The 27653-nt window shown below is 43.5% G+C and overlaps 1 protein-coding gene across 8 annotated transcripts; it reads left to right on the forward strand.

Moving 5' to 3' along the window:
- Positions 1-27604, forward strand: ptpn13 (protein tyrosine phosphatase non-receptor type 13). 8 transcript variants are annotated; one of them, XM_037266483.1, is made up of 48 exons: positions 1-345; positions 3479-3598; positions 6384-6550; positions 7758-7823; positions 7905-8090; positions 9594-9681; positions 10871-11503; positions 14758-14850; positions 14929-15022; positions 15982-16198; positions 16526-16600; positions 16677-16845; positions 16915-17050; positions 17125-17263; positions 17357-17512; positions 17735-17917; positions 18048-18213; positions 18293-18677; positions 18885-18964; positions 19036-19089; positions 19175-19264; positions 19353-19460; positions 19549-19680; positions 19953-20335; positions 20658-20789; positions 21502-21595; positions 21676-21761; positions 21863-22037; positions 22151-22365; positions 22449-22547; positions 22728-23194; positions 23291-23423; positions 23522-23677; positions 23757-23928; positions 24010-24220; positions 24301-24383; positions 24529-24590; positions 24672-24827; positions 24902-25052; positions 25133-25320; positions 25398-25453; positions 25532-25632; positions 25804-25952; positions 26021-26111; positions 26233-26570; positions 26630-26845; positions 26946-27008; positions 27084-27604. In XM_037266483.1, exons 2-48 carry the CDS (start codon positions 3484-3486, stop codon positions 27159-27161), a joined length of 7587 nt encoding a protein of 2528 aa, XP_037122378.1. In that variant the 5' UTR covers positions 1-345; positions 3479-3483; the 3' UTR covers positions 27162-27604. The 8 variants fall into 8 exon arrangements, with proteins under 8 accessions (XP_037122378.1, XP_037122383.1, XP_037122381.1 ...); XM_037266488.1 differs by having other exon boundaries at positions 20658-20774; XM_037266486.1 differs by having other exon boundaries at positions 18048-18210.
- Positions 27605-27653: the final 49 nt, after the last annotated feature.

Below are 27653 nucleotides of genomic sequence, written 5' to 3' on the forward strand. Positions count from 1 at the left end.
GTTAGTTAGTCCGATCGCTTCCCCCAGCAGTTATGGTAACTTGGACGGCAGTGAGCGAGTGACGCGCGGTGGTTCAACTCCATAACACGCGTCTCGTTGAAAGTTTGTTACCGAGAAGGTGCCTTTGAGGAACCGGGAGCGCAACTTTTTACGGGATATCCCTATCTGTCTAACCGAGGAGAGCAACCTGTCGCCCGCTTGCCTGCCTGCTCTTTCCCCTCCCCAAGATGTTGCTTTGTGGATGGGACGGCGTCTCGTCCCGTTCGTCTGCGCACGTCTTCTAGCTCCCCCGGAGAATCAAATTTAACCCCCGGCGTGTCTCTTTTGTAGCGCTTCTGTTCACCGGTAAGTTTCATTTTCAAGTAATTTTTTTCCCCCCCGAAACGCGACCATCAAACTTTTTTTCCCTTTAAGCGCTTTGCTAGCTGCTTTCTTGCTAAAGGAGGTACGAGCGCATCTAGTACATTTTAGACTTAAATATTAACAATTTAATTTAAATCGAAACGTGACAGCAAGGTCTTTTTGGTCAAATAATCAGTAAGGTGGTGTTTGCAAGGAGTGGAACACAAAAACATGAAAATAATTTACTTTATGGCTGCTTTGCTTATTGAGGGGGAAAGTAAGGATGGAAAATTAAATGGAAAAATTCCGACAATTACAATCTGCGGCTTTTTGGGGAAGAACGAGGTTTCCAAATATTCTCTTCCTCCATCATTAGCATTCAATTGGTGCAATTGCCCAGGTCAAAGTTCACGAGTGTTTGGAATAGTTGTCCAGAGTAAGGGATGCAATTGATGGACGTTCCTGACTTGAGTGCTCAAACGTGAAGGTTGGATATTTGGGGGGGATTTTTGGATAAATAAATTTGAAAGAAACCAATGTGATCTGATCTTTATCTGCATTTGCATCTGCAGAAACCTGGTATCAGATTTTTATCCTCATTTAAAAAGATTCAGATCCAAAGATATCATATTGCACATTTTTTCCCCTCATTCATGTTTTCATTTGTCATTCTCTTCATTTGTCTTTATTTTTCCTATTGCCATTTCACATATATCATTTGTACTACTTGAAAGCAAAGAGTGTATTTGTGTCACTGGAACCACGCTGTGCCAATCCGATCTAAAGAAATGTGTATAAGCAGGTAGGCTGTCATGAATGTGAACCAGCTTGTGGGCTTTCCTATTTTATTTCTGAGTCACCACTTCTTGCTTCTTGCCCCCCTTAAATTCCCGCTACTGTTTTCTCCACAAGAGCCCTGACCTCGCAAGACACAGCTGTGATTACTCTTAGCGACAGAAAGTGAAGTGTAGAAAGGACTGCTTTATCCACCATTCTTGAAATCCCCTCACATGTTTATGAAAACAGTCCTTGCATCATCTTTTGGAAGCCTGCGTCGTCATCGTGTGTTCCGCATCCGAAGTTCCGCTACATTTTGTTCCAAAGTCACTCTCGGAAAAGCGGCTCACTCTAAGTTTGTTCTTGTTTTCCTGGCTCGAATCGCTTTCAGGAAGAGTTTCACCTCAGCAAATGTCTTTGCCAGCCAAGACCACACTTCTGACATTTGAAGGATATGAACACATTTCCGTTCCAGTCTGATGCGTTAAGAATCGTTCTTTGCGGAATTTGGTGTTGCTTTCTGGTAACGTTACAAATGAACAACAGAAAAATTTTCTTTTAGTTACTTAAAGTGAAATATTTGGTTTTGTGATCCTTGTCACAGGCTGGAAGGTGGGAGGAAAGGAAAAGCTTTATGGGGTAAAAGGCCCTATCACGTTTCCAGGATTAGTTTCTTTGAAATCCTTGTGACCGTGGTCAAGCATCTGAAAGCAGTGGACTCGAGACTAGTTCATAAACAATCTGATAATAATAATGCCATTTTTGGACTCTATTTCGAAAACTGCTTGGCTGCCTTAATTTCCAATTAGTCAATTGAGACATATTGGACTAGTTGGCTGCAACATGAATAGACGCTCTTAATTTAGTCGCAACTTTTCCGAGGGATGAAAGACGTAATTGTCTAATGTGTTTTCTTGTTTGCCCCCATCTAGAAAATGCAATTAAATGCCAAGTATGTACAAGAACATAGCAATAGAGAGCAAAAGTTGGCACCAAAAAAAGCATAGGCGAAATCCCCAAAGTGGGTCAGCAGACTGATTAGAGGTTGGGATAACTATGAAACAGCCTCCCTTTCTCTGAATCCTGCTTGGGAGAAAAAAAAGAGTTAATGAGTATGGCCGCAATAGGCCTGCCATGTTTATGCAGGAATGCAGGTTATCCATTCTCTTGCGCAAGCCAGAAGAGAAAGCCAGCGAGAGGCGAGCGGGTTCCTCACCGTCTCACTCATTAGCCGTGAGAATGGCAAGCGCTGTTGTGAAGACTTGATTGTTTGGCAGCTCTTGTTGTTTCAACACGGTGGAATGTTTTTATCCGCAGCCGGGCCGCAGTGCAGGCCGGCTCGACTCTCATTGGACCGCGGCCCTGCTCATGATTGAAGGGGGGCTTTGGAAACAGGCGCCCTAAATAGCATCGGGCCTTCATTACCACTGGGTTAATGCTACGTTTTCTTTACCCTCGTAAAAGTTAGAGCTGGACTAGTCTTACGGTAGGTAAGCTGGTAAGGCTCGTAAAAATGTTTCGCATACCGGGCAACGCGCAATATTTTGAGGGTGACAATTAGTTTGCGCAACAGTGTATGACTATACGTCAAGAACTTACCGTAAAGCATGATGTTCATAAAGTTGTAGAATTTGATAAAAAGCCCTGAGGACATTTGTTTGATACCTGCCAGTCGGAGTCAAAGCTTGTTTGGGCACGCACACTTGAAGGTATTGTTGTAAGCCAATGATCCTAACTGCTTGATTACATTGACTGCTTGATTTGTTTATTGCTTGTAAGTCACCAGAGATTTTTGAAATCACCGTCAGAATTATGTTTAAGGACACATAAAGACAGTTCTGATTAAAATTTGTTGTTGGACAGTATTACTTTTGTCGTTATTATCAAAGTAGTTTGATTCATTTTATAATCTATGACTTATTGATTAAGTGGTTCACTTCTGGACTTTATTTTTTTTTTTCTGAAGTCTCGCAATTTTCTGATTCAAGATTTCCTGGAGTCTGGTGAGATTTGTTGAGGTCTCCCAAGGTTTGCTGAGATTTTCGAAGGCCTTCAGAGGCTTGCTGATGTCTTGGGAGATTGTGTGGATTCCATGGTGATTTGTTAAAGCAATATTATCCGTGTCTGGCGTGACATTATGTGCGATTGTGGTTTAATCTGTGACTTTAGAGGCGTCCATTTTTTTTTTTTTTATATCTTAATGATCTAACATCTGCTTGCGGTCATTCTATTTCCAGCACTTTTAATAAGACTGCCACTGGCACAATAGCAATTGCTTCATTTCTTCCTTCCGTACTATACCACAAAGCTGAAGGGGGGGAAAAAATAAAATAACCATGCTGTTTTTTTACTGCGATAGGGAAGATGCACGTGTCCCTGGCAGAAGCCTTGGAGGTCCGAGGAGGTCCGCTCCAGGAGGAGGAGGTCTGGGCGGTGCTGAGCCAGAGCGCTGAAAGCCTCCAGGAGCTTTTTCACAAAGGTATGAACGTTGTAAATTCAAGGAGGAGAGACCTTTTTTTTTTTATTGCATATCTCAATCTTCATACTCTAACTTCCATTGAGCCGCAGTTCTAACCTCTCTATTTGTTGAGTTCCCTGCGGTCCATAAAACTGTCGACCGCACAATTTTTGGCTTCATTCTCTTATCTGGCTTGAGTCGTATTTTCCATTTTTCGCTGTTCTCTACCTGCTTCGTTTGCGCTCGTCGAAAAAAAAAACGTCGCATGCTCGTCGGGATAATTACAGATTGCCAAGAATAAGCTAAAAGTGCAACCCTCCCTATGGAGCCTGTTAGTCACACTTATTTTCGCCATAAATATTGTAATTACACTACTGTGAAAACTTGCAATCCGGTCTTGGTTGACCTCCAAGTATTCTCACGTTAAACAGATTTGTAATTTAATTACAATTTACCCATTCAAGCACAAACATTTATCAAATTGCTTCCATTATACTAAGACATAAATTTAATAGGACAGCTAGTAAACTAAAATGGATGCTGCCCGACAGGATTGGACCAAAACAATTTTTTAGTCCGCAGACTGTGCAGGATATGAGTCAGCGGGCACCACAGGGCTCTCCTCTCTCTGTTGATGTTTAAAAAAAAAAAGAAAAAGAAATCTCAAGGTGGTGCTGCCCGGTATGAAACTCTGCCGCACCTGATTATGTTGGCACACTTGGCCTGGTTTTGATGAGTCTGCAAAGATTCAGTTTGATCAGCGTCTGCCCTTAACCAGCCTGACTTTCTTTCCCCTCCGGATTTTCAGTATAATACAGCACAGTACTCAGCTGGCTGCTTTCCGCTGAGTACCGTGTAGTTTTTGCTCGTTTTATCAGCAAGGCCTGTTTTACGCTGAGGTAGTGTTTTTACGTCAAGAGGACCGTGCTCACATTTTTGACTTCCGCGATAACGTTGTGGTTGTTTGAAGGACCGGATTGCCCTTCAGGGATGCAATTTAAAATTACTATTGGAATTAATGTTAATAAATATGTTCATTCATTATTTAAGTGTAAATGAAAATTCATAACTAAAGGAAATTAAAAAATCAGATCAGAAGTGTTACAAAAGATTAAGGAATCAGGGAATTGATGTATGAAATAATCCCTTTAATCATTTTACACGCAATTTTTTTTTATTTAGTTTTTAAACAGTCTTAATCTGTAAAACCTTAAGGTTCTATAAAAAAATCTGTTATCTGTCCATCCATTTCCTAAACTACTTAACAGCTGACTTTGGGTGAGGGCGGGCTACACCCTGGATTGATGTAGACTCAAAAAAAAAAAAAATCACTGTCATCCACATTTTAGTGTTTTCAGTTAACCTAAAAAACATGTTTTTGGAATGTGAGAGGAAAACAGTACCTTGAGCGAACTTGAAGAACAGGGAATGTGCTATTCTCTGTTACAGTAATATAGCTAAAATAGTACAACGCATTTGAAACGCCAATTTAATTCATTCACTACCATTGACGAAAATAGACGTCAAGCATCCTTTTGTACTGGGCTGGCAGTGAATAAGATAAAATACCAGTGCATGATTTATACTAGCTAGAAAAGCCGGTACTTTGATGAAATGCAATTTTGCTACTCGGGGCATTTTGCTTTGTGAGAGCAGATGCGTCGCATATATTGACATCATTAGATTGTCTACCTACTGTTTTCGCACAATGCGCTGATTGTCCCGTTTTACTGCCACTTGGAGTCAACAGAAACTGATGCTCACTCAAGCGGACGTGCGCTGTATGTGCACTTGGATCCAAGAATAGGTCTTCAACAATCAGTTATGAAAAAACAAGCTACTTATATAGTGACATAAATAACATAGCACATTCAGCTCCCTAATTAGATTGTATTAATTTTTTTATTTGAGTATTATTGGTATTAATGTGTTAGTTAATTCCGAGGTCGGTTTCCGTTTGTGCATGACTCACCTTGTTGAACAATGGCCGCTATTTCTATTTCCTTGTATGTAAACCACAGCACTGTTACAATGTTTATACAAAAAGGATTTTCTTGTCCTAGTCGACCTTAATCTGTTTTGTGCTGGTAGTTGAACTTTATGTGACCATTTGTGATGCTCCTGTGTGCTTTCATTTTTGGGGTGTGTTATGTTTTTGCCGTTTCGTTGCACAACTTTGTGTTCAGCGCTTGGACAGGACCTTCTGTCAAACGACATGACAACATTGAAACATTTAGTACGAGATAAAACTGCTTGTCAGATTGGCCTCTTATCACAATGACAGAGTGCATTGTTTTAGGACAAGCTGCAGTCTTTCTTTTTTTCTTTTTCTTCTTCCACCCGAAAGAACGATCGCTCTAGTTCTGAACAGGAAACATCTATTTACATAGCAAATTCCAGCTTTTGGAAAGAAAATGTTTTAAGTTCATACTGCGCCTCTCCTGGGTTTTTGTATCACTTGGAAGAAAAGAATTTTACAGCGCTGCTCAAACATTCCTTTGTATATTTTTAAAGCGCGCTCTGACCGTGGCGGCGCTGGCTGCGGCTCGGTCGGAAAAAGTATATTTCTCCCAAAGGCCGTTCCTCTGCGCCTCTGTGCTGCAACAGCTATTTTCTTGTTTGTTTACTTCCACCATCTTGAATTTACTCAGCAGTCTCATCCAGGCTACAAATGTTTGAGATTGAATGCGACAATCTCTGTTGTAGTGATTTACGTTATTGTTACAACAGCTTGGAATTGACCTAATTGGATGCTTCCTGATCTTATCTCCCAATTGTCTGCCCCGCCTCTCCCCTCCCTCCTCAGACCCTTCCGCGATGGGCTTCATCATCTCCCCGTGGTCTCTCCTGCTCATGCCTTCAGGCAACATCTCCTTCACAGACGAGTACGTCACTCAACAGGACCTGAGAGCCTTCACCGCCCCCGAAGTCCTGGAGGGAAGCACCCTGACTTCTGTCTCTGACATAGAAAAGGTACGAAAACATTTGCTTTGAAATTCTTTGGGGTTTAGGATTCCAGCCGTCATGTCAGAAGCCCGAGCAAACACTGTGAGTGAGTGTTTGGCATGTGCCACCACAGATGGTTATATTTCAAAAGTTTTACTACTTAACCACTAAAGTTTTTTATTATTATTTTTTTATGAAGCTTCTTTGGTGAAATTCCCTCAAAGCACCTTCACGTTTAATGACGCATAACACAAGTGGATATAGTTTCAATCCTAAAAGGCTGAACGAGGAAGTTCATTGACCTCAGACTTCTTAGAAGAGACTTAGCCTTGATGGGTTGGGGCGAGGGGGCGGGGCTATGCCTGGCCAAATTATTTTAACATCTTTATTTAATTTTTCAAAAAGGTTATTAGCAATATTTGATAATATATTTGTAATGATTTAATTTTTCAAAAATATTATCAATATTTGATGATATATTTGTAATGATTCTGTTGATTCTTCTTCCTTCGTTGATTGTTTTGGGTAAACACTACCATCTTACTGCCCTGCGAGGTCCTGAGTTGCGGGGCTAGTTTATTTTGAGCACACAATTTACAAATCTGTTTCCTTGGCCGATAAGACTTGGCCAATTTTGTGCATTTGTAACAGTTGAATGCAATGTTTTGTTTTTTAAACCACACCCCCCTCTGTTAGAGTGTTTGCCTCCAGTAGACGAGCTGAAAGCTTGTATAACTGCATTCCCCTCTCCGGCACGGTCCCGCAGACCTCAACACACTTTTTCGCTGAGTCAGTTTTCCACCACTGGTCCGTCTCTGCTCGACCCTGAAGGTTTTTCTTTTTTTTTTTTTTTCAGGGCTTGAAACTCTAATCCACACTCATTATCACTTGCAGTGAGCTCCAGGTTTTTCTCTCAACGCACCTTTCGTGTTGCTGTTTTTATTAGATGTCAACATTTTCAAAAAGTGTGCCCCGGCCTTGAAAAGTTATGTTGCATTTCTTGGCCGTCACAAAGTTATTCTTTCTCCTACCAAGACTAACATTGAGGGGAAGTAAATTTTCTTCCCAGCGCCGAGTAACAGGAGAAAGAAAGTGAGGGGAAAAATGTCCTCCATTTCCGTTTTGAGACTCGTGCATTTCCAAAATAGCAAGAATTTGACACCTCTTGTGTGACCTCATGTTTTTTGTGGTGTTTTGTTGTTCTTGTTACAAATACAACTCTTCTCTTGCGCAGATGCACATGTACTCTTTGGGGATGACCCTATATTGGGGAGCCGACTATGAGATACCCCAAAGCCAGGTGAATTGCGGCCGCTTGACGACACACTACCGCTTCCTCCTCAGCTTGTGTCGTAACTTTTGACTTTTTGTCTCCATCCAGCCCATGAAGTTGGGGGAACACCTGAACAGCCTCCTCCTCAACATGTGCGACGATGTCACAGTGAGCCGAATGTCACTGCGCACGGTGCTGGACATCTGCAGCAAACATATTCGAAACTCCACCTGTGACCCTCCGTTTTCGTATGTTCGGAAGCTGGTCCGCTTGGTACTCGGGAGCCTTTCCCAGGTATGTTCTTTGTCAAAGCAGCTGCGACCATGCGGTCCATCATGATATTAAGAATATATCATTTAGAGAATTTCAGAACGCTTGAAAAAAAAATTTATTTCAATAATCTCTGATTTACCGTATTTTCCGCCCTAAAAGGCGCACCTAAAAACCTAAAATTTTCTCAAAAGCCGACAGTGCGCCTTATAGGCCAGTGCGCCTTATATATGGATCAACTGATGAATTTGTTGATCCATACTGGTTGTACACCGTGCTCTGCCAAAATGTTTCAGTACGTTTTAGTACGACTAGTAAATTACAAGGTCGCATCGCTTCCCAGCATTACGGCAACTGTAGTCAGGGGGCGTCACCGAATAGCTGTTGTACCCGCGAGGCTATTTCATGTCAAAATAGGCTGCTCTGTTAATGTTTCGAGTAAATCTACGGATCGATATGGAAGGGAAACATAGGTAAGTAGTACCAATGCGTTAGATCGAACTTTAGTCAGTTCCGATCATTTTATAGGAGATTGTTTGAGAAACGCGATTGTTTACACTTTGCTGAGGCTCATGGGAGATTGCGAGCTGAGGCTCGTGAGACTTTGCGGATGGCTAATGCTATTGCGATAGCTGCTATACGTACCAGGCTATTTCATGTCAAAATAGGCTGCTCTGTTAATGTTTCGAGTAAATCTACGGATCGATATGGAAGGGAAACATAGGTAAGTAGTACCAATGCGTTAGATCGAACTTTAGTCAGTTCCGATCATTTTATAGGAGATCGTTTGAGAAACGCGATTGTTTACAGAGGGCTCGTTGGTTATTGGCTAGTGGATGCATACCGCAACCCTAGTCAACCTCAGTTTGATGCAGTATAGCTTCTATTTTATGCGCCTTATAATCCGGTGCGCCTTATATATGGACAAAGTTTTAAAATGGGCCGTTCATTGAAGGTGCGCCTTATAACCCGGTGCGCCTTTTAGGGCGGAAAATACGGTAATTGGAATCAGATCCACAATTGAAGACGTAGCAGGAGATGTTAGCTTTCTCTCTTTGGAGGCTTGCTCACAAAAATTTCAACTTCCGTGTTTACAATAACTTAGCGTTAACAGAAAGCGAAAGCTATTGTGGAATCCTGTGTAAGAATTTAGTTTCACTATTTTACAGCTATTTTTAGCATGTAGCTACCTTGTCAGGTTTACTTCCGTATTACTTTTATTGATGAGACAATTTCTCGCTGGGATAACGTGTGTTTTACATAGCTGAAAACCAGCCAACAAACTCCGCAGCGCAAAGCCTGATCTGCATTTATCAACATGAATCATACTGTCATGAAATTACCTTGCCCACATGTTTACAAAAAACCTCAAAAGAAATTAGTTGGAGGAGTTTGTAGCTAATATTAGCATGTAGCTAACACTTATTCCATCGCCTCCTTCAATGATGTCATGATTGAATTTTGTGGTCTGAAGTAAAGATTAAAAAAATGAATAATACATTTGTGTTTTTGTCCTCTTTGCCTCAGCTGGACGGTCTTCTAACTGACAGAGAGTCTCTGCCTGAGCGGAGTAAGGAAATTCGGGAGAGGCTGAGGGGGAAAGGCTTGCCTTCAGGTAACGTCAACATAGAAAAAAAAAAAAAAAAAAAAGAGGCTCGACAATCCATTTATAACCCAAACCTACTCTATGGACAAATCACGGTTGAATTGCGCTTTTGCCAGTTGCATCCTCACATCCAAGTTTTCGAGGGCCGTTCAGGATCAGGCTTCGATTTCGGAAAGTATGACCAAATCCTCCCGGTGGTTTTCTGAGAACATGTTTCCAGACCCACAGAAAAGGGAGAGGGAGCGTGCAAACATGGCCGCCGTCCCGATTATGTAAGCGTGGCATGGCATTGATTAGAGATGCATATTTTGAAGAGCCCCGAAGCCGCTGCTGTTGCTCTGCTGTTTGTGTCCATGTTTTGTTTCTGTGAATGAACAGTGGGCAGCCACAGGGGAAAGAATCTCATTTAGATTTTGAGTGTTTTGCTTCTCAGGCAGCAACTTCCACTTCTATGTATGAATGGCTGTTTTCGATTGACTTTAAGAATGAATTCGATTCTGTTTTGGGGCTTTTCTACTCTTCTATGTTCTTGGGAAGACCACACTTTCTAACGGCAAGTTCGAGAAATCCTGCTCAACAACATACTTGTTACTGCTTAGCTTTTCAAGATGCTTCAGGAACTGGAACAGAGAGTTATGTAATTACTGTAAAACGTAATTACCCCAATTAGACCTTATCCCTTAGGCCCATGCAGACTCTGTTACTAACCAAAACAGCAGCTCTTATCAAAGCATTTAAACCGTCTCTGCAGTGTAATCCATTGTGTAAAAGCATGGCTTGAAATCATTTTTTATTTCGCAATTTTGAGAATAAACGACTACATTTGAAAAGCTAATTGTAATATTGATGAGCAATTTTTTATCTTATCTAGAAACGTCAGTGGCGAACCAAAACAGCAACACTACAAAGTGTGGAGTCTTGAATGAGGTCTCACTCACATTTTTCCATCCGTGGTACACCCAAAATAAAAACATGACAAACGGGAAAGAAAAAGCTTGTTTGAAGAGTTAATCTTTTGAATGCTCACTGAGCTAAAATCTCTCACTTGTTTTTAGCGAAAGTAAAGCCAGCTTTTCAGCGCATTCGACTGTGGAGGTTCCACCCTAACCCTATTTCTCGGTTTTAATATCTGTGAAACTGAGTATTTTGAGAACTTGTTTGATTTCTAAGTGAATCTTTTCTTTTGATGTCCTTCTAGGAAGGAGTGCAGCCCCCAGGGTGTTGGAGCGCTACCGGGCCAGGTCTCAGGAGCAGAGCTCTCTGAACCGGGGTCTCAGTCGCTCCATGGGATCCCTGTCGGTGCACGACAACATGAGGGGGGCTGAAGGGGCTGCCCTCCAGTACCCCCACTGTGACTATCACCCTGACTCGGATTGTCCCGGCGAACTGTGCTCCGCGCTCGTCTCACTCCAGCACCAGCACGCCTACCCCTACCTGCACCCCCTTCACCCCCAGCAAAAAGGCCGACCTGTGGAGCTGGACCGCAGGTCTTTACCCTTTCACCCTACAGACCTGAGGGCAGTTCAAACCAGGAAGTCCTGGGCGTCCTCCGTGGACTTGGCCTGCATCGACCCCGAGGCCCTTCGTTTCGGAGCTCTGGAGGACGCACGGCGAGGCAGCAACGCGTTAAGCACGCAAACAGTCGGCAGGACCAAATCGCCGTTCAACCCATCCAGAGAAAGGGACTCTCGCTGTTTTGATCTTGGCGCTTTAAAAAAACGGAATGCCCATCACCTCTCTACCCCGTCAGTCAGCTCAGGCCTGCCCGGTACCTATGACCTCATCAAGGAGCGACAGAGGAAGCTGCAAATACTGCGACAAGCCGTTGATGGTGAGTCCATCAAGTTGATCTTCAGTCTTTCACTACGATAACACTAATTGCTCATAAATAAAGTCGAACCCCCTCAAGTCAAACATAATCAATCAAGCAATGCTTGTTGAGTCCCAGACTTGAACTACCCTGAAGCTGGTTCAATTTAGCAGCATGAAATTTGGTAGGCAAGTCTATCATAACTAGACTCGCAACTAATTCCCAGGAACTCATTTCCGAAAGCACACAGGAAGTCGGGCGTTTTGTTTTGAAGCTGCCATTTTCATTGGTCTATATTTAGTACGCAGTGCCAAACATGTCATACGTTTACACTCTGAGCTTTAAAATCAGGTCTTTCCTGATGTTGTTTAATATTGGATCATGACGCATACAACAGGCCCTAACAATGCACAGTTTTTGTCATCGTAATCCACCGACGCACCTATCATAGTCACACCACGAAACGTTGCTCAACCGGAAAACAAAAAAAAATGCTGTTTCATCGAGAGAAATCTTGCAGGTTAATAATGTGACTCAAGTCTCATCACGTCATGTTGCGTTTTACTTGAAAGGATTACGCCATCCGGCATACAGGATGTTACTTACTGGTATTGCGCAAGAGCAAAACTATGCCTGGTTCCTTAAGAGTGCAATTTGGTCAATATTCTTGTCATAGAACTGATGAAGAGTCCTCATTAAAACAACCATGCAGACTGGCCCATATTTCGCTTTCACCAGGCCATAAAAGAAGAGACTGCGTGGCAGCACCAATGGGGAGGTGAAAATTACACCAGAAGGGGACGTCCATCTTTAACTGCCGCACGCTCATTTTTTATTTTTTGTAAATTTAAGTTGCCTTTGTGTGAGTCACTCGCACGGAGCTGTCCAAGTTGCTCCTTCTAATTACAGGCTTGCTTAATTCTAGGCTACCACTCTGTGTCATACATGTACATGTAGCGTGTCTACGCCTCCCCCCCCCCCCCCCCTCCCCTTTATGTTTTTTTTTTTTTTTTTGTCGTCAACGCTGCATATTCTTGTGAATTGCACAATTTGGGCCCCAACCTCTCAAGCACAAACAGCTCAATTGTCGAAGCGGGAGTGTTGAATTATTTTTTTTCTCTCTCAGCATTTACCAAGAAGTTCTTTGTGAAGTTTCCGCTAACCAGCTGGGCTGAGTCACATGTGGACAAAGACGTCTGCTGCCCATTTAGAGATTGTATTCTTCTCTCTTTTCATAATAACATGAACAGCCTTCGTTGCCGCTCGTCCTTCTCCTCCTCCTCCCTGTGCTCAGGCAGCTATTTTCGGCGCACTGGAGCCGCAGCGCAGAGCCGTCCTTTTCTTCCACATCTGTGGCTTCTCCTTCTGTCCCTCCCTTTCTCCACTCTCCTCTCCCTCCTTTGCGGAGTTTGTTTCATAGAGTTGTAACTTGGTACTATTGTCAAAAGTTGCCCAAATTATTATTATTTTTTTTTAAAATGTGAGAGAATGGCCGTGGAATATTTCAACCTGTCAAGGTGGAAGGCAGGCTCTATCGCTGTCCTTCATCGCAAAATTCTTTGCACGCCGCCACTCCTGAAACATATTTCAACAATTTGTTAGAACCTTGGCAATAGCATTTCAACGTAAGGCTGTGACTGATATGATAAACGTGTGGATCGGGCCAGCTCAAATATGTCTTATTCCATCTTGAGCGTGGTGTGAATGGGGCTTTTTGCAGGGGGGGATGTGTTCTTTGGCTTCTTCTTCGTTCTCCTCCTCTCACTCCTCTCTCTTGTTTCCTGCAGGAAAGTGATGGCGCAGCAGTGGTCAGTGCTCTCAGGTTTCACCCCCATGCACAGTGCATGAAGTCTGTCTGAACATGTGTGTGTGTGTGTGTGTGGGGCTCACTCTGGACTAAACATTGTGTGTGCGCATGGGCATGTTTATACCTGGTCGCTTTCATCTTACACCACCTCAACACAAGGTGCTTCAATCTGTTCCAACAAATCTGGACTCGATAATTGGAGTCATGTGTAGCGGATGAGGGAATTCCAAAGGTTATTGGACTTTTCCGGCACTAGGCAGCAGGTCATGTGGCTCAGAGTAGTGGCTGCTCCATTTAGGACAACACTACGGAACGGGGAGCCTTGATTAAAGGTACTTTTGTCCAACAAGTCAAATTTGACTAATTGTCTGGCAGTGTGGCATGCTGACCCCCATGGAAAGTGTTTTTTGCACTTGTATGTCTTGAACAGATGCCGCAAGGGCTCATAAGCTGTCCAAGTGTTTTACGAAGAAACCAATTTGCTATATTTAACTTTACACGAAGGGGGGAGCCAATTTGACCTCGCCGCATCAAATTTCTGATTTAACGGGCAGAATGTTCCCAGAATGAAAAGTAGGCCTATTAGCATTAGCTTGGTATGCAGCTCAAAAAGGCCGCGTTTATTTACGCATACTATACTGTACTGATTTTGGTACAATGTACAGTTTTGTTTTTTTGTTTTTAATCTCACAGCTCTTGAAAGCGACGAGCTGTAATAAATCTTTGTTTAATGGACGTGACACTAGGCTGAGACTAATTCTATTTTACAGTTTGGAATGGCTGATGTTCTGCAAGACTTAATTACAGTATTTGAACTTTTATTCGCAATTATCTTGTTTGGGTTCTTTGTAGTAGTTTTAAGGAAAGTAATTGTGGTTCTAGTGTTTAAATTAGAGTTGTCATGGCAGTGGTGTTCGAAGTAGTGGTGGTGCTGCTAACAGACGTAGCAGTTAGCAATGTTCGTAGTAATTGTGCTTGTCCAAGCAGCAGTCGGTGATTAAACAGAAAAGAAGGGATTGTCTGTCTTTGAGTTTGGCGTCCTTGCTAGTTCGATTCAAGGATCTCACAAGAGAAGACGTGATGTCAATTAAAAAAAAAAAAAAAACTTGAGCAATGACTTGGGGAATGCCACACATTTAAGCTAGCTAAGTGATACTGAAGAGCAGGACTTTCAAGTTTTGACAAAGTCATCCGAGATGCGTTTGTTTCACTTAGCTATGTACCGTATGTGCACTACACGCTCAGCCGGTGGAGCAAGACGTCGCATGACAGGCATGCATGCTTAAGCGCTTCCTCCATTGTTGATGTTTACCAACATAATGATGAGATACCTCAACTACCGTGAGAGCAGGGTAGATTGTTTTATTAAACCAACCACCTTTCTAGAAACAACATGCGTTTGTTTATCAAGGGAAAAAGCGCTCTCTTCTTTGATGCTGGTTAATTTCTGTCATTCTTCTTCTCTCAGAACCAAATCTCACCCACCACCGGCACCACAGTGATTACAGTTCCTCCAGTGAAAGCCCCTCGGTTGCCTCCTCCGATCCAGACTACAGACAAGGTACACAATTAAGCTGCCCGACGCATTGTGGACCACTTGGAGCCTTTTCACGTACCTATTCCCCCGTGTCATTTGCAGGGAAGAAAACGGCCGACGCGAGACGATTCGGATCACATCTGGCGCTCTCCTCGGAACACGACTCCCTGTCCATAACCAGTCACAACAGGCACAGGTAAACACGACTTGACACGATACATTCAAAGCTTTAACTAGGAATGCCCCAGAAGTGTTAGAGAGGAAAATTTTGCCCCAAAATGTCAAACATTCGCTAATTTCACCTACATGAGTTTGTTTTCCTTTTTTGGGAATAAATTGCATGGAAATAGATGAAGTTAGCAGGTAGGTACAAAACAAAACAGTACGCAAAATGGTTGCCAACACAGCGCTGTCAGAATAAAAGGCAACCCGAAGGGGAACTTTTCCACTTGTGTAAACATTTTTGAAATGCCAACAAACGTATCATCGATTGAGCAATGTAGTTTAGGAGCTTCCTGGATTATCAAAAAAAAAAAAAAGTCATGCTGTGTCACCTATGACAAAATACTTTATAACTCTGCTTTGGCGGTCTGAACCTGTCCTGGAGTAATTTTGGTAGTGCTGCATTACGATAACAAATGTCCTCTGTCTCGTGTAAGGATTTTTCCACGTTTGACAACCCCCCCCTTTGGCGACTGATAAGTGGCAGATAAGAGTACACACACACACACACACACACACACACACACACACACACACACGTACGTACTCAGCGAGTTTTTCACAGCGGGGTCAGCCCTCATGCTTGGCCAGTGAGGTCATCGGATGCAGCGTCCACACTGAGCAGCCTCTATCTCGCTAATCTTCTGGCATTATAGAGCAGAGCTGCCTCCTGCTTGCAGGAAAACAATGTTTTCAATTCGCACAACACCTGCTTCCAAATAGGAAAGAACCTTTTTTATTTTGATGTTTCACTCCTCACATATGTACTATTTTCATTTTTTAAAATTCTCTGCTTCAATACGTTTCATAGCTAAGCATTTTATTCCCAGTAACCATAAAAAGCAAATTATTAGCTTTTCTATAACTCAATTTTTGAAATTTGCTGAACGTTATATGTGATTGTAAACATCTTACATTTTCTCCTCCTTGTAGGCAATATGAAGGAGCAGCTGATGAAGGTTTAGCTGGAGCTGAGCTGCTCCTCCAGAAGCAGGAGGCGGAGGTGCAGCGTCTGCAGGCACATCTGGCCAACAGGTTGTCCCGGGCCAACATCTACACCTTGGACGACACACTAGCTCCTTCGCACGCTTCCATGCTGGACCTCCAGGACCCACCGTACACGTCTCCCATGCCGCTCCGTAAAGCCAAGGTCCTTGCTCTTCTTATTTTGGCTTAATGCAAAGTGCTGACAACAACATAATTCACAGTAGCCTCTGGTGATAATTGCAGCTGTGTGTAATGTTTTGGGTGAAGTCTTCCTTTCACTCACCACAAACTCAATTAACTATCATTTAAGGACAAAAAATTGTTGGCTGTAAACTGTGACCATGACTTCACATAAAGCTGAGAGAGTTTTATGACGCCGCCCACACGGAATAGCGGACCGCACATTTTTCGCTTTTCATAGCAATGCTTGGCCCCTGCCGCAGATATGAAATATTGTTCGATTTTTTTTTTTAATTTTTCGCCTCAACAGCTGTTTCACGGACCAGAGTTTGTGAAGATGGCCAGTGAGCCCAGCGTCGCCCTCACCGTTCCCTCTTCCATAATGGTGAGAATGTTTTTTCATGCTGATGGAGCAAACGCTTTTGATTATCCAGTAAGCAATTCATTGATTTTCATCATAGAAGCGTAAAGGTGAGGAAGTGCAAAGGAAGCTGAGTGTGGTGTTACTGAGCGGCCAGAAGCTGGAGCTGACCTGTGACCTCAAGGCCTCGTGTAAAGACACGCTGGATATGGTGATCGCTCACGTTGGCCTGGTCGAACGCCATCTCTTTGGCTTAGCTTATCTCACAGGTAGTGTACTGCCGAGAAAAAAAGTATCCAGTGTCCTACCTTTGCTAAAATCGCCCTCACTTTACACAGAAAATGAGTTTTTCTTCGTTGATCCTGACGTCAAGCTATCGAAAGTGGCACCTGAGGCTTGGAAGAAGAAATCTGATGTGCCTTTTAACCTTTACCTCCGCATCAAGTTTTTCCTTGATGATGTCAACCTAATTCAGTGAGTTCATATGAATCTATTGTTTTTGTGGAACTGTATAATCATAGTATTTGTTTTCTTTCCTTGAATAACAGACATGCTATGACCAAACATCAGTACTATCTCCAGCTGAGGAAGGACATCCTGGAGGAGAGAATGCGCTGCGACATGGAAAATGCCATCTTGTTGGCCTCCATCGCCTTGCAGGCGGAGTTTGGTGACTGCCAACCTGAGGTACTCGATATCATGCATTTCATATTTTTAGAATAGATTAGGAGCAGAAAGTTTTGAAGTTTTGCTCACTTTTTAACTTGATCAACTTTGCAGCAGCTTCTCGGGAAGACGTACTTCCGAGCTGAGCACTACTTGCCTGTGTCGGTCTTGGACAAGATAGACCAGACGACCATCAAGGAGGAGCTGCCAAAACTTCATAGGAACTACTATGGAGCACTTGAGTCAGAGGCCGAGTTTGAGTTCCTCAAGGTCAGTTAAGAGCAAAATTTCTCCGTTCAGTGGAACATCAATGCCATAAAGCTAGTTGACCTAGTTTTTTTTCCCCATATGAAATAATATATCATTTTATTAGCTATATATAAAAGTACTCTTAAAATTCAGAGACCCACAGTAAATAATACTTTTATACGTTTTATGAGTGCCATTTCTGGGAATTGATATATTATATATTATTTTTTTATTTTTCCTCAGGTGAGCCAGAGGTTGCCCGAATACGGTGTCCATTTCCATCGTGTGCTCCCCGAGAAGAGGTCCCAGACTGGCATCATGCTGGGCGTCTACACCAAAGGGGTTCTCATTTTCGAGGTCCTGAATGGAAATCGAACCTCAGTGCTAAGGTTCCCTTGGAGGGAGACAAAGAAGATTTCGTTCACTGTGAGGACATTTTGTTGATGAGTGTAACCCTAATCTGGTTATAACACTTTGGGTTTGAACCCTAAGCTAGCCAACCTTTTTTGGTCAAAACTGTAGCTTGGCCTAACACAACTCTTTGCTTATTCACCAGAAAAAGAAGATTTGTCTTCAAAACACATCAGATGGAATCAAGCACGTGTTCCAGACAGACAGCAGCAACACATGTCAATATCTGCTTCAGCTCTGCTCTGACCATCACAAGTTTCTCCAGCAGATGAGGGCTCTCCAAAGCAACCAGGAGCTCCAGGACCTTGGTAGAAAGAACACCGATTTATATCTGCTTTTTAAATAAACTAACCATCTTTATTCAATATTTTTTTAAATCTTTATTTTTAGTGAGCACACCCCTGACCGGCTTAAAGCATTCCTCGGCTCGTCAGGGTGTGGTCAGCAGAGCTTTGAGCTCTGGCAGCCTGGCTCCTGCTCTGTCCACACACTCAAACCCAGAGCACCTGAAGAGAATCTCCTACTCAGAGGTGGCTCTCAACAAGGCGCCGCCTGGCGCCTTCCTGATCCAGGACCAGCTTAACTTTCCAGGGTTCCATCCTGCAAAGGTACACCCCAATCCCCGGCCCATGAGCCGCTCACTTCACAACCTCGGCCAGACACTGGAGGCCTTGGAACAGAGCACAGCGGAACGATATAGCGGCGGCCTGGATCGGATTCTCCCCGGCCAGCGCGCCAGTTCAGACACAGACTCACTCTTGCACCAGACCAACACGTGAGTTTAAGTGATTTGTAACACAAATACTCACACTCTGTACTTGAGTCTTATATACTGTCGGATTTGTTTACAATGATTGATTGCTAACTCCCACAAGCCAGGGTTCTCTATTGAGTCTAGTGACCCCCAGTGGTAGAAACGAAATACTTAATATTCCACTTTTATTTTACTTACTTCTTACTTTTATTTATTTCTCTAAAACAGTCCAGCCTGGAGTCAATTAGAGTCCAAAAGAGAATCAGACTCCTCTTCTATTGAAGATGCGGGACAAGCTTATGTGATGGGTAAGTAACCTTGCAGACAATGCAAAAAAAAAAAAAAAAGCTCTCAAAGGCTCATTTTGTGCCTTTTTCAGGGGTCAGTATGCACAACTCCACTGGACTGCCATCCACCCCTACCTCTGCTAATGGTATGTTTTTTTTTTTTTTTTTTTGTGTGCTCTATTTGTATTCTCATCAACTCAAACCACATCAAATATTATTTTTCTTTAATAGATTCCCTGAAGAAAAAAGTCAACGCTTTGCCATCTCCAGAGAAACAAATCACATCAGTAAGCCTGAAGAAAGATGTGAAATATGGGCTTGGTAAATAAAATGTTTCCCCCTTACATGCATTGTCATTTATGTGGTGTCGTGTGATTTGCGTTCTTGACATCAGTGTATATATGTGCAGGGTTCCAGGTGGTTGGTGGGGAGAACTCGGGTCTCACCGAAATGAATACTATCATCAGCTCAGTCACACCAGGGGGTCCCGCTGATGTTAATGGTCATCTCAAACCCGGTAGACCCACTTCACTTTTTCTTCCCCCTTAAATTTGACCATTTGTGCTTAAAACTTCGTCACGCTTGCTGCATCCATGTGATCACAGGAGATCGCCTAATGGCTGTCAACGATCTGTACCTGGAAGGGCTCTCTCACGCCGACACCATTGAAGTGCTCCAAAATGCTCCAGATGATGTTACCCTAGTGGTTTCGCAGCCCAAAGAGAGACTCTATAAAGGTAGCATTCCAATCGTGATGTGGCCTAAGATCATTGTTAATAAATATTCAGAAAACTTATTAAATAGGGTTCCATTCCATTTAGGATTTAGTCAGGAGTGAGGTCCCTAACAAAATTTGTTAGCCAGTCAGAATGTACCATAATCTATCAAAATATACTTCCAAATCATAAATCTAAAACCAGTTCTAAAAAAAAAAAAAAATTCAAAAATAAATAACTAATAGAGTTTTCCTCTATGTCCTATAATGCAAGTGTTCTTATTATTTATTCAGAGTCTTCATCTGGCTCTTCTCCAAGCAAGACCAAGTCTGCATTGGAGGAACTCAAGTCTGCTCAGCGAGAACTGGACGTTCCGTCAGCTGATCACATGACCTCCCGTCCCTTCCCAGCCCGACTCAGTTCCCCAACCTCCCAAGACATAATCAACAATCCAACCCTCACTTCCAGCCAAGTCCATCAGTGCCTTGAAAGGGCAACTACCACACTTGCAACCCCAAATTCATCCTCGGATCCCCCGCCACCGGCGTTGCCTCCCAAAACTCGGAAGACCAAACTCTTAGAAGTTCCTAAGCTTTCCGAGTATTCCGATGGAGGGGATTCTGACGTGGATGAGGAGAGTCCCTCCAAAAGTCAAGAGAAACTAATGGTCAATAAGGTACTTTCACTTTTGTTGATTCTGGGGATGGGCATAAGAATTGATCGATTCAAAAGTTGTTTGAAATGTTTGTCTGGTTCGGCCTCCCGGTTCTTATGATGCCAAAGCAACATTGAATGCAATGATTCCACCTACTCATTTCTTTCTCTGTGTAGCTTCACTAATTATCTGTTTATAACCAGTGCCTCTCATTGCATTTGACATGGCAATGCGAGGCTCTTTTGTTACAAACTGCATGGAATCCTCCTTCTCCTCCCCCACCTGCATGTCCCAGCTTGCGCTCATTCACCGTCATGCCTTCTTCTTCTTCTTGTGTTCGCAGGACTACCACCCAGAACATTTAAACGGTAATGCCTCAGGTGTCAGTAGCCTCCGGCCCGGAGACCTATTTGACATTGAGCTGTCGAAAAAAGACAGCAGCCTGGGCATAAGTGTCACGGTACTGTTCGGCAAGGTTTTCACAATCTCTTTCTTAAGCCCCTTGTTTTCCCCTCCCCCCTCCATCCCTCATCGCTGATCATCGATGGCGTATTTTGCCGGGTTTGCCTTGCTTCACTGTAAATCGATCTGGTCCAATCTGGAAGTGCTTTTTGGGATTCTGGACTGTCACTCACCCTGCATGCTACATTTATTTATTTTGAACTAACACCTTTTTTTTTATTCTAACATTACTGGAAATATAGGACCTTTATTTAGCATATGTTATGTACATGTTTGCTCATACTTTATTGGTCAGGACTCATTTATGTAACACACTTAATTACGTTCAACGCTGTGTGTTTGTGTCCATAGTGAGTATATTAAAGTATCTTAAAACAACTAAGGCACACATCAACACAAAATGGTAGCGGAATAGAAATTATGCACATTGTCATTCATCTTGTAGTGAGTGGCACCATAGACCAGATTTAACAATTGCTAAACAAGAAAATGAATATCCAAGTTTCTTCAATGGTTGATTGACAAATAACTTCAATTTTATTTAATTAATCTTGCATGCCAAACAAATTGTTTTGTATTAAATCCGTCATACAGTATGGTGCTATCATTTTAGTACTTAGTATATGACTAAAATTCCACACACCCATCAATCCCCCCCCAGCAAATATACCACCAGCATCTCTATTGGACTTAGTTTTCATTTTAGTTCTCATTTCATTCTTTAGGGGGGAGCAAACACGACTATTCAGCACGGTGGCATCTACATTAAGGCCGTCATTCCCAAAGGAGCTGCAGAACTTGATGGAAGGATACTTAAAGGTATATGCAGATATCCTTACAGCACTGTAGAAAATAGATGGCTAGATGTTGCCATTCTGATTTTTTGATGGCGTTCTCAGGGGACCGTGTTGTGGCCGTCAACGGAAAATCACTTGAGGGCGCCTCTCACCAGCAGGCTGTCGACGCTCTCAAGGACACGGGGCAGGTGAGTGACCATACCAGTTAGCATTTAGCTAGCTGCTAACTATAAGCGCTCTCTACCATTTGAATGTACTTATTGTGATGTCGATTTTTCTATCTTATCAGACGGTTCATTTGTTGCTGGAGAGGGGTCACCCACCCACGGAAAGGATCCACGCACCCGTCACTCCACAGTGCACACCGCTGCACTCCAGCAACAGCAGCCTCCGAGACGCTAGCAAGACTAAAGTAACGCCACAGGACCTCAAAGACAAGCCGGAGTATATTTTTTTAACGCCAGGTAAAGCAGCAAATTTGCATACAGTTAAATAGGATACGATTGAAAACAATAGCACAGGAGCCTTAAGGCTAAACACAGAATAACACTTTTCTTTTTCAAATTTGCTGTACCAGATAATGTATTTGAGGTGCGACTGGTGAAGAACACCTCAGGACTGGGCTTCAGCTTCAGCCGGGAGGAGTACATCCCAGACGAATCTCCGGGCTCCAGTATGGTGCGAGTGAAGAAACTGTTCCCCGGTCAGCCGGCTGCCGAGAGCGGCCGCATCAACGTCGGCGATGTCATCATGCGCGTCAATAAAACACCCCTCAAAGGACTCTCCCAGCATGTATGAAAACTTTCCTTCTTGATGGTTTCTCGAACAGGAAAAAAACCCGATCCATTTATGTCAGAATTGTTTTTTGTGTTCAGGAGGTAATATCAGCCTTGCGAGGAACGGGACAGGAAGTGACGTTGCGCCTCTGTAGACCGGAACCGGGCGTTCTTCCAGAGATGGACATCTCATCTTTGGTGAGAATAACCAGCAAAGAGTTACTATAATAAATTTCTTTTACTACTCTAAATAAATAGAAAGTTGTTAATATGGTATTGTTGCTGTCACATGTCCAAGTTTATGCAGTCAATAGAGAATTTGATAGATTCAGCATTGAAAGGTAAATGTGTTTTGTTTGTGTGTGTGTTTCTTCTCAGACACCCAACCCATCACCCCGTAAAGAGCCACTCCCCCCGGCAAAGCCTGATCTCCCAAGGACCAAATCATTCCCTGTACAGGATGACAGAAGTCAGAGCAGCGTGGAAGAAGCCCTGGAGAGACTGCGACTCAAATCCAGTGACGGCACAGAGAACTTCCAGGAGATGCCGCATTTAAAGAAGTCCGAAAGTGTGGAGGACATCGTGGACAAGTTGCAAGTCAAGAACCACGGCCGACGTAACAGCTACAGCGACAGCACGGACGGCGATGAGGAGGTGGAGGAAGCGTTTAGTCCTAGCGCTCTGGAACTTGGTGGACAGACATGGGACAGCAGTGTCTCCCAGACCCCGAGCGGCAGCAGCCTGGGACTCGGATCTTATGGAAGCAGCCGTCAGTTGGAAGACGGCGTCCAACCTGCTTTCTACTCGCCACAAATGGCCATGACCAGACTAGAACAAAGCAAGAGGTGACCAATCGAAAAAAAAGAATATTTCAGAATAGTTGTCGTGTAAATCTAATGCTATAATCAAAATAGACCAACTTTAACATTGTGTTCGGGCAGGAATCAAAGATCCTCCCTCCAACTCCCGTCCTCCCATTCAGCCCCGAGTCCGGATCCGCTTCCTCCCCCTCTGCCCATGCCTTTACACCAGTCTTTGCCTACAAACGGTACAGAGATGGACGAACTTCTCCCGGTAAGGCCGTTGTCAACCACTGTGAAATAAAACCAAAGTGAAATCTTACAAATCTGGTTTAAGGTTTCCATCTGTTGGATATGTGTCTGTGTTGACAGGAAGTGGAGCTGAAGGTGTCACTAATGAAATCTGAAAAGGGCAGCCTTGGCTTTACGCTGACCAAAGGCAGCGATCACGGTTGTTACATCCATGACATTGTTCAGGATCCCGCTAAAAGTGACGGACGGCTCAGGCCTGGCGACAGAATGCTCAAGGTCCAGAATCATTCATTGCTCTTTTTGTTTTAAAAATCAAGATAGCACCACTCTCATCTTGCGTGGCTTTTATTCACAGGTCAACCAGACGGACGTGAGCAGCATGGGCCACACCGAGGTGGTAGAACTTGTGCGTTCAGAGCCTCGGGTAGTGAACTTGGTGGTGGGCAGGGTGTTAGATGGCCCTAAACCCTACATCGATGCCCACCTCCTGCCCGATATCTGCTTTCGAGACATCCACAAGCCGCTTGGTAAGAAGATCTACGATTTAAATCCAACCGATGAAGTAAGACGCTTGTCAGTAAGAGATGATTCCTGGTTCCTCCTTGAAGGTCTGGTGTTAGACGGCGGGAGGGACAGCGCGTACGGTCTCGTGTTTGTCAAGGACATCCTCGCCGGATCAGCGGCATTGGACGAAGGCAGCTTGAGACCCCTGGATGTCATTCATTACATTAACGGTGCACCCACTCAGGAACTCACCCTCAGCGAGAACACCAGATTGTTGGAACTTTCCTGTGATGACCTGACTCTTAAAGCCACAAGGTAGCGTGATGTATCCATTGAAGAATAATATAATGTTTTTTAGTTGGAACTCATTTTTTCTCTCTCGCTCTCACTCAAAGGGATGGCAACCCTGTACTTCCTGGGAAAACTGTTTCTACACTCAGTAGCAACGTCAGGTCCAATGTATCATCTGGCATAAATGGTATGTGCCAAGTTTGCCTAAGATTATACAATCCACTTGTAAATAGACACCAAGAAATGAACAAGAACGTTTTTGTGACTATTAAAACCCTCGTTGTGTTGCAAAAAAAAAAAAGGCCAATATTTGTGACTGTTTGTCATTCAAGGGTTCCGCACAACAGAAGATCCAATGGAGAATGAGTTTTTCTCAGTGCTGTCTTCTTTAGAAGTAGGTTGAATTCAGAAAAAAAAAAAGTTGTTTTTGTTCGTGATGTACAACGTGGGTTTGTTAACACGTTTGAACGTACAGGAGGAGGTGATCAAGCTAGAGCTGGACAAGCCGCACTCCGGGGGTCTCGGTTTCTCCGTGATCGGAGGTGAGCGAGGCATCTTCGTCAAGTCCATCACAGCGGGCGGAGTCGCGGAGGCCTCGGGCAAGTTGCAAGTGGGCGACAGGCTTCTGAAAGTAAGTTTTTTTTTATTTTATTTAACATTCCTTATGAAAATGAGCTTTTGTCTGAGGCTATTTTGTGTTGGCAGGTAAATGAGGAGCCAATGACTGGCATCTCGCACACCAAAGCTGTCACCACCATTCGCAAAGCTAAAGGCCTGGTCCGCCTGTTGGTGTCCAGGCCGCCTGACCAGAACCCCAGCACCTACCTGGCCTATCTGCCCATCAATGGAAACGCAGGTACCAGTGTGCCTCGAGTTTGTCTTCGATAACACAAAAGCAAAACTCATGATTTGTAATAGTCAATGTTTTCTTCTCAGATCTAAGTGAGGACAGCGGGGTGAAGACCAAGTTGGGTAGTCCCCATAATTTACTCAAATCCGATTGTCCGCCATTACCGCCGACCGACTATGACGAAGGCCCGCCCCATCCCACAAAGGAGCACAGTGCCGAACTCTCTGAAGACACGGACTACGACGGCTCCTCTTTGCCCGAAGACTCGCCTGAGGTTCTCATCAAAGCTCTCAACCTAACTATTAAACATTTACAATTCACCTTTTAATTGCTTTTCCTTTTACTCCTTAGGGTTCCCGTAAAGTTGAATGGCTGGAGGAGAGCGTGGACACCCCCAGCAATGAAAAGTAAGAGTTAGCTATCGTAGAGTGGATTTTCGATGTTGTTTATTTTTTTAACACCCCATCTGTTGTTTGAATGGGCAGTTATCTGCAAATGAGCGCTGGCCAGCTCGAAGATGATGACGTCATCACGTGGGGAAGCGATGAGCTGCCCATTGAAAGCCTCAATTCCAAATTCAGTAATGGTGAATATTTGATTATTTATATGTAATAAGCACCAATTACTATATATTAGAATCTTTTAAGTGCTGCGATAAATAAAATAAAAAAATAGTTTATATTTTTGATTTTTCTGAGAATTCTAATGTTTTTTCTTAATTTTCTAATATAGTGTGTTTTGTTGTGCTTTGACGCAGATGGGCCGATCATCACAGAGGAAGAGATGACTTCCTTGCCACTGGTTGAGGTGGTCCCCGACGGCCAGTACACGGGTCTCAAGCTCAACGGCGTCGTGCGCATGATGAAGGGCCTTCTGGACCAGAAAGTCCCCCAGCAGGAATTTGAGGTGAGACCCTCTCGATAATTTCACTGATCTGTGGATCCTCTCATCATGCTGGCGACACTTTCTTGTAGAATCTTCAAAATCTTCAACCTCTGGACGACTGTTTGGTTGGCCAGACGAAGGAAAACAAGAGGAAGAACCGCTACAAGAATATTGTCCCTTGTGAGTTCACACATTTGAGTAGGGGAGGGGGACACAGAGGGATCCGTTTTAAGTGTTAAGGCAGTTATGATGCCTTTTATGTTTTTCTCCATTCAATTTTTCCATATCTGTTTTCCTGCAGTCGATACCACACGAGTGGTGCTCGGCACAAATGGCGGCTATATCAACGCCAACCACATTAAGATGGCCGTGAAGGACGAAGAATTTGCATACATCGCCTGCCAGGGACCCTTGCCCACCACTATGGGCGACTTCTGGCAGATGGTGTGGGAGCAGAAGTCCAACGTGGTAGCCATGATGACGCAGGAGATCGAGGGCGGCAAGGTGAAGTGCCAACGGTACTGGCCCGACTCACCGGGCACCACGGAGATGGTGGATCAGCGCCTGCAGGTCAAGTTGGTCAAAGACCAATACCTGGACCACTTTGTCATCCGGCTCGTGGAGGTCAAAGATGTAACGGTAAGGCCGTGAAAAATCTGTAAAGAAGCGAGGATTATCTGACGAACGTTGTCGTCCAGACGGATGAAACGCAGCTGGTGACGCACCTGAACTACACGGGCTGGCCCGACCACGGGACGCCGTCGCAGCCCGAGCAGCTGCTCACCTTCATCTCCTACATGAGGCATGTGCACCGCTCGGGCCCCATCATCACGCACTGCAGCGCAGGCATCGGACGCTCCGGAACGCTTATTTGTATCGACGTGGTCCTCGGTCTCATCAGCAAGGACGCCGACGTGAGTGGGACCGAATTTTTGCATACATTTTGAAATGACATTTAATACATTGCAGTGTCAAAACTTTTAACATAAGAATGATGTTGTTTTTCCTTTTCAGTTTGATATTTCCGATGTGGTACGAAACATGAGACTCCAGCGAAAGGGAATGGTCCAGACAGAGGTGCTCTTGACTAATGAGTAACTTTGAAAGCATGACTTTTTACACGTCTTACGTATGTTTTTATGTGCCTTCCAGGACCAGTATATCTTCTGCTACAGGGTGATCCACTATGTCCTAGAATGCCTTCAAGATGAGAAGAACATTTCAGGATAGTCACTGAACACTAGCAGAAAAGGCCAAATCATGAAATATTTTAAAAATACCGTAAATATGAATTCCACTCAACCCTGAAAGAAATTTATATTTTTTATTGTATGTTTGCTCTTTTTTTTTTTTTTTTTAAGTTCTCTTCCTTTTGGCTGCTACCCCTCACCCCCTCGTGCAAAGATGAGAACTGCTGATTGTATTTCTTATATCGACCTATAAGAGAACCCTCGTGTTTTTATTTTCCAGATAAAATGATTACATGTGGACCAATGACATCATATTGTATGTGGAACAAAATTGTGACTATTTTAATTTTTTTTGTTTATTGATGCTGGAACTTGCCTTGACAGAATACTATGTCAGTATTTGCTTTGCTCGCTGCCTGAAGCTACATGGTGAACTTAAATGTGTACATATTCATCTGCTGAAAATTAAAATAGATACATTTTCATTGTTCTGAGCCTTTTTGGAGTTTGAGTTCATTTATCTTTTTAAAGT

Source organism: Syngnathus acus, chromosome 12 (assembly GCF_901709675.1).
Source record: "Syngnathus acus chromosome 12, fSynAcu1.2, whole genome shotgun sequence".
Classification (NCBI taxonomy): Eukaryota; Metazoa; Chordata; class Actinopteri; order Syngnathiformes; family Syngnathidae; genus Syngnathus; species Syngnathus acus.